This window comes from Lytechinus variegatus, chromosome 14 (assembly GCF_018143015.1).
Source record: "Lytechinus variegatus isolate NC3 chromosome 14, Lvar_3.0, whole genome shotgun sequence".
Taxonomy (NCBI): domain Eukaryota; kingdom Metazoa; phylum Echinodermata; class Echinoidea; order Temnopleuroida; family Toxopneustidae; genus Lytechinus; species Lytechinus variegatus.
Window position 1 is genome coordinate 30,978,950 of NC_054753.1, and position 10,021 is coordinate 30,988,970.

The following is a 10,021-nucleotide window of genomic DNA, read 5'->3' on the forward strand; positions in this document are numbered from 1 at the left end:
ACTTTAAGAACGATTGGTGATCCTTTCTTGCGGTAAATAACGTTCACTATTATGTTGGTGATTATTTAGTGCGTAAGAAAGGATCAGTCGTTCTTAAAGTCGCTCTTAACTTACGAACAGCTTTATGAAACACTTTCACTCGTCTTCCTCTAATTTTCCTCTTCTTGTTTTCCTTCCACTTTTCCCTTCTACTTTTCCCTTTTTCTTTTTCCATTTTTTTCTTTTTCCATTTTTTTCTTCTCCCATTTCTTTTTTTTTTTTGCTCCGCCAATTTTTGTTCAGGGAGCGAGGGCGGAGGCATGCGCACGTGCCCCCCGGCCCCCCCCCCCCCCCCCGCATCTTCATTTTTATTGGCACTATAGTGTCAGGGCGTACTAATAACTTTAGCAGACGACAGCCAATCACGTGACTGCTCACGTGACTTGTGGTCACATGACAAAACCAGCGGGAGGCACGTCGTACAGCGGTCTGATAGGCTACGTACATGTACATATCGACACTGGACTTCACTTCACGAACGACGGCAGGCAAGGACGGACGTGTCACAAAAGGGCTCTTAAACATATCAGAGAATAAGGTAGGATCTTCTCCCGGGTTATATATGTGTATGAATGTTAGTGTTTCGGCCCCTCCACAATATTGGCGACGAGGATAAAAGTATTTTTAATTCATTTTCGGCAAAATATTTTCTGTACTTCGCCATAGCCGGCGCTGATAGCAGAATCTGCGCTGGCTGTGGCCGAATATCAAAAAGCCGCCGCCATCTTGAAATTTTTTAGGTTTTTGATTAATTTCAGCTGTTTGACTCTGTTTCGTCCAAAATATTAAATTACACAACAAGTAACATATTATTTCAGTTTGAGATTTTATTTTTTGGTGGAAAAAGTTTGATATTTAGTTCCGTAAATTTACTTTATTTTTTTGCCGATCGGCACTGCCGTTCTAGCCCTGAAGGAATTCAGCGGCCAGCTTGACAGGAGCCAATCGGATTATTTTTGGGACAAACAATATTCGTGTACTATTTAGGGTAAATATCCATTCATTTTGTTTAAACATATATTTAAATCCTCCCTCGTTAGGATACTTTTTTCTGGGCCACCGAGTGTGATTGACTTTGATGAATTTTTGATTGAGTTTGAGTATGTACTAATTGTGTTGTGAATTGACGACTGTGATTGAGCTGTGACTGAGTGCCGTGTCGTATGCTGTTTGGATGTGTTTATTGTTGATGATATAGTGATACGTTGATTATTTTATTACAAGTCTGAATTTGTTCATCTCCTTTGGCCGCCGCGCTGCTGCTGTAATTGTTGTTGTTTTTTTGTAATTATATTTCTGGGTGTTTTTTGGTGAAAACACCAGAAAATTGCTGCTGCCGCTGCTGCTGTTAAATTGTTAGGGATTAATTATTTTTTTTGGTTACGCCTTAGGAGATTAGGAAATTCAGTCTTGTATTAAATTATTTTGTTGCTGCTGCCGGTTGTTGACTGTTATCTTGTTGGTGCCGCTGCTGCTGTTGGGTGAATGCTGTGAGCTGTGCTGTGGAGGTTCAAATTAATAAATTGCGTAATTAAATAAAAATTGTATATACTTAGATAAATTGTATTCATTATTCCATTTGTCTCAATTTTATTGAATCAGATTGAATTCTAGAGTGAAACAATCAACTTTGTAAATATTTACTTTTGTTCAAAAAAAAAAAAAAAATTATAATAAAAATATACTTACATAATTGAATAAGAAATTAATTGAAATTATTTCTACATTTTACATTTTTTGAACAAGTGAGCGTTCAATTGTTTGATTTTTTTTCCTTTTCTCTCTTAAGGATTGAATCATACAGGAATTTTTTCTCTTAGGCAAGGTAGCCTTTGGATTTGAATTTGATTACATTCACAGGTCAGGATATTCTGACGTTAGTTCTGTTAATTTCTCTTTCATATTTTTATTTAAAAAGTCAATTTTGTCCCAAGTTTATTTTGATTTTATCCGCAAGACAAACTAGTCTGTAGGATAATTTTTGGTTAATTACAGTTCAATTTGGGAATTTAATTTGTCCCAAATTTATTTTCAATTGACTATTGGGATTCTTTTTTGTTACTGATTAATATTATTTCCTTACATCAAGATGGCGAGCAACATGTCAAGAATCAAAATCAACTTTTGTTCGCCTGAGGAATTGATGAGTTTGCCTGGAGTGGGTATGGCCACCGCCAACCGCATTCTACACGCGAGGGAGGCGGCCGACCTTACTCCAGAGACATTCTTGTCGATACCTCATATACCGAAGGCAGAACTGTTAGTTTACGCCTTTGATTATGAGCCAACAACAACGGCTCATAATGTAGACCGCAGAGAAGTGCGCTCCGAAGGAGATGAGCCTGCTACGAGCGCTCCACTTATACCATCTAAGGAGCCCCCCGTAAGCCATGCGTTTGAGGCTTGGACACAGCACACCCGTGCACAAAGCACACAGGGTGCTGTAGGCCAGTCTTCTCAGACACAGGCTAGGGAGGCTCCCTCATTTTTCGCAGGGGGGAGGCCAGGTGGCGCTTCTACTCAGCAGCCCTCGGCCTCTCCAGAAGACAGGGTTAAGTCTCTATGGGGTGACCAAATGGGATTTTCAAGATGGAATGAGGGCCTGTTTCCACCACAGGGTCCCCCTCAAGTGGTATCCCCTTTGCCTGCCCCAGTGGGGCCACCATCGCACCAGAATTATTCCCCTCCATTTGTGCCAAGTTGGCAACCAAATCACCCCCCCCAGTTTGTTCCGCGGGCGCCAGCAGGCATGCAAGGTCAGGCCACCATGGCTCATGGTGGCCGACATGCAACATTTAGTCAATCACCCCCACAGAGATGTCATAATACACAAGCTGGTTCACAATTCACACCAGCCCAATACGATGAGATATATGGCACAATGCTTCGCCTGATGCAATCCATGCCATTTGGAATGGGTCAACCTGCTGCCGCTCACAGTGGATATTGCCCACCTTGGGCTGGCAGTAGATACGACCAACAATACTACCCCTACACCGCGGCCCCTCAGCCATCCCCTCAAGGACCTGGTGACCTGAGATATGGGGGGAGTAACCCCACCTATCAGGGCACTGGACCGCAAGGAGATGGACAAGGGGGCCCGGTAGCAAATCAGTACCGAAACCCAGCAATGCCATCGGTAAGTCCGGGATACAGGGAGCTGCCGACACATAGCCAGCCACCCCGCGTTACCCGGCTTACATCGGCATCTGCTGACCAATATGACGATAGGAGGCCTCCATATCGACCAACAATACTGCCAAAGACAATTTCTTTTGATGGCAAGGGAAGTTGGGCGGCCTTCTATTCGAAGTTCGTACTCTACACAGAGAGACACGGCATGTCAGAGCCAGACAAGAAGTATCAGCTGTGTCTGGCGTTGGAGGCAGAGGCGAGTAAGTTCGCGGCTCTCATAAGGGAGAGCAATCCGACTATTTCCTACTCGGCCCTGGTTGCCAAATTGGAGAAGCGGTATTCTCTCCAGGATGAGCCAGAGGTCACTCGCATGCAGTTCCAATCGGCCTTCCAACGCTCTGATGAAGACCTATTAAAATGGGCGGATAGGCTTCTGACCCTTGCAGGCCAGGCCTTCGTAGGTCTACCTGACAAGTTTGTCCAGGAGCTTGTTGTGGCAAGGTTCTGCCAGGGCGCCCAAGACAAGGACGCAGGGCACCATGTCCTGACTTCGCGGCCTGGGACACTGGATGAGGCCATGACCAAGTTCAAGTGGTATCAGTTTACCCAGAAGACCATGCATTCGCATGGCCCTAGGCCCAAGAAAGAAGTGAGGCAGCTCTCTTTAGGAGACGACGATAATGACCTTAGGGTACATAAGTTGTCTCCTCAGAAGGCTGCCAGCAAGGGAAATTCTAGCCTTGAGGCTAGAATTAGTACTCTCGAGGCTCAGAACACGGTATGGGCCTCCAAGATGGATGCGATGGTCTCTGCGATCACGGATCTGTCACGAAGCACAAAGGAACTTCTATCGGTGTCAAGAGGCCAGTCAAGGTATCCCCCTGGCCGTGCCCCTGTTACACCGGATAGATCAAAATATACCTCTGGCCGGGAACCAGCAACACCAGACAGACAAAAATACACTTCCGGTCGGACTTCGGGTACACCGGACAGGCCGAGGTATAATGCAAACAAGACTCCGGATCGGTCAGTAGGTAGCAGGAGGTCATTTTCAGGCCCCCCGCCAACCACACCTGACCGACAACGTGGCTTCACAGGTTGCTTCAATTGTGGGGAGGAAGGCCATTTCAGTAGGGCCTGCCCCAGAGGCAGATCACCTGCAAACAACAGACAAGTGAGGGCTGTCACCTTCGAAGAAGGGGGAAATGGTCAGGGATCGGAGGAGATGGGGAGTCCCCGATCCGCTCACGGATCCCCGTCCCAACCACCTCTATTCCACTAAAGGACAGTCAAAGTAAGGAAGACCATGGAAGCCCAAGGCCACTGGATGCAAATGCAAGTCCAAGGGGCCTGGAATCCTCTGAGGTGACCGAGGTCCCTTGGAGGAATCCGCCATGGCCACCAGACATTCCTGGTGAGCGTAAAGATCAAGAGGTAGAAGTAGTCGTTTGTAGGATTGCTTCGACTTCAACATTAAGTGTTCAATTGACAGTTGGCAAAGAGTCCATTACCTCTGTTCTGGACACGGCGGCAGCTGTAACTATTATATCTGATAGGCTATTCCATCGCCTCCAGCCTCGGCCGCCCATCCTTAAGCGAAGAGTTCTTAAGGGGGCTGGCCGAGATATGACAATGGACGGTATTGTGATAGGGCCTATAGATATCCAGCTGGGTAATCAAATACTCAGCGAGGAAATCCACGTAGCTCCGATAGCAGATGAGATGCTATTTGGCGTTGATTTACTAAGGAAACACAATGCCAATATTAGCATTCCAAATGCTATGTTAACCTTGAATGGTGAAGATATACCAATCATACAACGTGACGGTTCGGGGAACATGGCAAGGGTGTGCATAAGTAAGGGCGTCTGTGTTCCTCCATGTTCGGTGCGGAGGGTTAAGTGCTCTGTTGCACTTAATCCTGGCCCCTTCTTGGTGGAACCACTGCCTCGCCTGCCCGCACCTGTACTTATTCCCCGGAGCCTTCATGAAAGTGACAAAGAGACAGAGGTCTTCCTGATAAATCCCTCTGATATAACCTACAAGTTAAGAAGGGGCAGTCCTGGGACGTTTCAAGGACTACAAGCTTAAACTGAAACCCAAAAAGTGTGCCCTGTTCCAAGAAAGGGTGGAGTTCTTGGGTAGAGAAGTGGATGCTACCGGCTTGCATCTACCAGAAGAAAACATTCAAAGGGTGGCGAACTGGCCGACTCCTACTTCCACGAGGGAGGTAGAACAATTCTTGGGTTTGGCCAATTACCACAGAGTGTTCATGAAAGATTATGCACGGGTGGCTGGGCCATTATATGAGCTCACAGGTAAAAATGCTTTTTGCTGGACAGAGGCCCACCAGGAAGCATTTGAACAAATCAAGGCTCTCTTGACCTCGGCCCCTGTGCTCACACTTCCAAACGCATATGATCCGTTCATCCTAGATACGGATGCTTCTAGCACAGCAATTGGGGCGGAGTTATTACAAGTCCAGAATGGTGAGGAGAAGGTTATAGCCTATGGCAGTTTATCACTTTCTCCTCAACAAAAGAATTACTGCGTCACTCGCCGCGAGCTACTCGCGCTAGTGTTATTCTGCAGACAGTATAGACATTACCTTCTAGGGAGGCCATTTACTGTCAGAACGGATCATGGTAGTCTGACATGGCTGCTCAACTTCAAAACGCCAACAGGACAGCTGTCTCGTTGGCTTGAAGAGTTAGGACAGTATGATATGCAAGTGGAACACCGGCCCGGTAAACGCCACTGCAATGCTGATTCCCTTTCGCGCATTCCGGATACGGAGCCAATGTGCGAGGGGTTTGAGCTGGGTGTGGGACTACAGGATTTGCCGTGTGGCGGGTGTTCATATTGTACCAAAAGACACAAAGAATGGGCACACTTCGTCGACTGCGTAGACGATGTCGTGCCATTAAGCCAAAGCCAACGGGTCTCAAGAGTGGCGGTCGAAGGTCATTTCCCCGTAACACACATGGAAATATCGTTTAATACAACCAACTCATTTGAGATCCGAAGTATTTCAGTTGGCCCAGCTGAGGGGGCAGAGGAACTGCCTTCTGACAATTTAGTCAAGAAGGAACAAGAAAAAGACCAAGTCCTCGAGCCCCTCCGTGAGTGGTTAACAGACAAGAAAGAACTGGATGAAGGGACTCTGTTTCTCCTCCCACCAGAGGGAAAGTTTTTGTGGATGAACAGGGAACTCTTTTTTCTCAAGGAAGGAGTTGTCAGGATGAAGAAGGATGTAGGTGATGTTGTGGTGGTTCCGGAATCACTAAGGCATGACATCATCCGGCTAAATCATGACCCTCCTTCAGCAGGGCATGCTGGGGTCCATCGTACTCGGGCTAAGTTAAAGTCCAAATACTATTGGTACGGCATGTCGGAAGATATTCGCATCTACATCGCCAGATGTGCCACCTGTAACCAAAACAAGAAGGCAACGCGTCCTGGCAGGCATCCCATGAAGAGTTTTCATGCGAGCGCCCCCATGGAACGTGTCCATCTCGATTTCATGGGTCCGTTACCAAAAACAGCACAGGGTAATGAGCACATCCTGGTTATGGTAGACCAATTTACCAAGTGGGTGGAATGCGTACCCCTGCCCTCTCAAACGGCAGAAATGACCGCTCACGCCGCGGTGAACAGTTTTTTCTGCCGATTTGGGTATCCATTTCAAATCTTCACGGACCAGGGCAGAAATTTTGAGAGTACACTTTTCAAGGACATGTGTCGTGTCCTTGATATCCACAAGTCAAAAACAACCGCTTTCCGCCCCCAAGCAAATTCTCAAGTGGAGAGAGCAAATAGGACCTTGATGGATGCAGTGCGGTGCTATGTCTCAAAGTCTCAAAGAGACTGGGATCGGCATCTCCAGCAGATCGCAGGTGCTATCCGCTCCTCCGTAAATCGTACAACTGGATTTACCCCCAACAAGCTAATGTTGGGACGCGAGGTAAATCTACCCTCTGATCTCGTATTCTCAGTTCCTCAACCTACACAAGAGCAGACTAAGGAGGAATATGTGGCCGAGTTGACTTGTGCGATGCGTAATGCTCACATTTCAGCTAGGGCCACAATAAAATCCGCTCAACGGAAGATGAAACGAGACTACGATATCAAACAACATACGAGGGAATTCAAAGTAAATGATCGGGTGTACATTAGAGACACGGCCTGTGCCAAAGGGAAATCGCGTAAGTTGAACCCCCCTTGGAAAGGGCCGGCGATCATCGTGGAGAAGAGATCACCATATCTGTACAGAGTGGCCTTCAGGAGAACAATAGCCACCTACAACCATGTCCGCCTGAAAAAGTGCACGGATCAAGGTAAGGCAATTGTTGAGGCTCCTGGCAAAGGTAAACTGTATTGTTTTTGCCGGAGGCCCGATGACGGCTCTCTGATGATATGTTGTGATAAATGCAATGAATGGTACCATGGAATATGCGTGGGTATCACAGAAACAGAAGGAATGGAGAACCAAAAGTGGTTCTGCCCCCCTTGCAGTACATAGGGGGGAATAACATCTAAACCAATTATTATGCATCGCACATTGCGATAAATGATCTAATAATCTTGTTCTTGTTTCTTCCTCCCCTCTTTCCCCCCATATGTGCATTATTCTTCTCTTCCCTTACAGAGAATATGGACAGTGAAGCCTTACTGCCGCCGGGGGTGGAGGACGAAATAGAGGTAGAAATTGGTTCGGCCTCGGAGGTTGGTTCCCTAAGGGCTCCCTCTGAAGCCGAATCAACAGAAATTAATGTAGAAGAGACAGGCGGATCGGCTCCAGTGGAGGCCCCCTGTGAGCCTGCCTCTGAGGCCGACCCGCCAAAATTGCAAATGGCGCCGCAGGCTTCGGGGACACTTTCCGAGCATCTGCCCCTCGCATCGCCAGGAGCAGATACTCAGAAGAGGAAGCTCTCCGAGGCCGAGCGCGCCCAAAAAAGATACAAACTAAATAAACGCAGGAAAGAACGTGGGAAGCGCGCCAAACAGGCAAAGAAACTCGCCCAAGGGCCGCTTTCCGGAACTGCTGCTGGACCCTCAACCAGTGGAGGCCTTACAGTTGGGGTTGGTCGTGGCCGTGGGCAGATGCCCACTTGGCTTAGACCACCCCAGCCTGTGGAGAGTTCCCCCACTGGGAGAGGGAGGGGAATAACCCCACAAATGCTGGAACATGTTTTGGGGGAACGCCCTCGGCCACCACTGCAAGCCTTTGATTCCCATTATCATCCGGACCGTATTGACCTCAAACGAGCAAAAACACAACTTCAGGGAGAGCCCTGTCACCCAGTCAAGGTAGTCGGGGGAATATGGAATTTTTGCGACCCCGTGAGATATTCCGCCCCCGGCTTCCTCGACAGGGTATTCAGGGAACTTCCTGAAGGCTACGCAGTGGCTGTGGGCATTCATCCAAAACAGGCCTCTGGCCTGTCGCGCTATCATTTCGAGGCCCTGCGATTGGCTCTGGCTGACCCGCGAGTCAGGGGCATTTCGGAGGTGGGCCTGGATTGGAGCACTGACGACTCCGAGTGGGGGGCACAGGAGCAGCTCTTTGAGCGGCTCCTGGGGCTCTCCACCGGAAGAGTCCTCGTCCTCCATCTCCGGGGGGCCAATGGCTCGCGGGCCGGAAATGAGCCAATCCCGCGCTCAATCCACAAGTTGGCACGCGACGCCATCCGTCGACGATGCCCGGCCACACAGAGAATCCATCTACACTGTTTCATGGGCTCGCCGGACATCGTCGATGAATGGACGTCGACGTTTACATATGCTTATTTCGGGGTAACAGGCAGCGCATCTTACTACTGTGGAGCCGGTGCCAGTCTCAAGAAGCTTGGCATCCGCTCCATCCCACAAAACCGTCTCCTCCTCGAGACAGACGCCCCCTACTTGCCCGTCCGCCCTCGCCAGGGTTGGCAAACGGAATCATTTATAGGCGATGTCGGGCAAGTGGTGGCGTCCATTCGAGGAGTTTCCCTCAGTCAAGTACTCGAGGAGACAACAATCAACGCCAGAGAGTTGTATTGCCTTAAATAAACAGGCAATGCTACTCTCTGGCACCTGTCTCCGCCTGCCATTTTATTTTTTTTGTGATAAATGATTTATGATCAATGATTGAATTTTGTTCTAATGAAATAATTGATGCCTATAATTGGCTACACTTATCAAATATTGTATTGTGTAAAATAGTTATGTATATATGTTATGCCTATGAAATAATTATATATATATATTTAAGTAAAACAGTTATGTATATTTATGTGTTTATTTATTTTTTTTATTACATAGGGATACACAGAAGTTTAGGTTAGATAGTTCAAAGGCGGAGACAAGGTAAGGTTATTTTATTTAGTACTTTGTATTTGATTTTGTATGTTACTAGGATATTTGTACTATTTGTATGTTACTATTTGTATGTTACTAGGATATTTGTACTATTTTGAAAATCTCCCAAAGGGGAACCGTGAAAAAGAAAAGAACAACAAAAAAAAAAAAAAAAAGAGAAAGAAAAGAAAAAGAAGAAAGAAAGAAGAAAAGAACAACAAAAAAAAAAAAAAAAGAAGAGAAAAAGAAGAAAAGAAAAGAAAAGAAAAGAAGAGAAAAAGAAAATAATAGAAAAGAAAAAAAAAAAAAAAGAGAAAGAAAAAAAAGAGGATGACAAAAAGAAAAAAAAAAAAAAAAAAAGAGAAGCAAAGAAAAACGAAAATAAAAGTGAAAGTCATGTTTATGTTAAGTACTTCTGTTATTAGGCCAGGATTTAATATAAGTTTTTTGAGTTAGGCAATTTTTTTAGGGTGGGGGGAAGTATAGTGTCAGGGCGTACTAATAACTT

General features: G+C 46.6%; 1 protein-coding gene across 2 annotated transcripts; it reads left to right on the plus strand.

Moving 5' to 3' along the window:
* The first annotated feature begins 384 nt into the window (after positions 1-384).
* On the plus strand, positions 385-9,410 carry LOC121428140 (uncharacterized metal-dependent hydrolase YabD-like). Of its 2 annotated transcripts, none has more exons than XM_041624733.1 (2): positions 385-1,027; positions 7,823-9,410. In XM_041624733.1, the coding sequence occupies exon 2, from the start codon at positions 7,828-7,830 to the stop codon at positions 9,223-9,225; it is 1,398 nt and encodes a 465-aa protein (XP_041480667.1). In that variant the 5' UTR covers positions 385-1,027; positions 7,823-7,827; the 3' UTR covers positions 9,226-9,410. The 2 variants fall into 2 exon arrangements, with proteins under 2 accessions (XP_041480667.1, XP_041480666.1); XM_041624732.1 differs by having other exon boundaries at positions 385-577.
* The last annotated feature ends 611 nt before the right edge of the window (positions 9,411-10,021 follow it).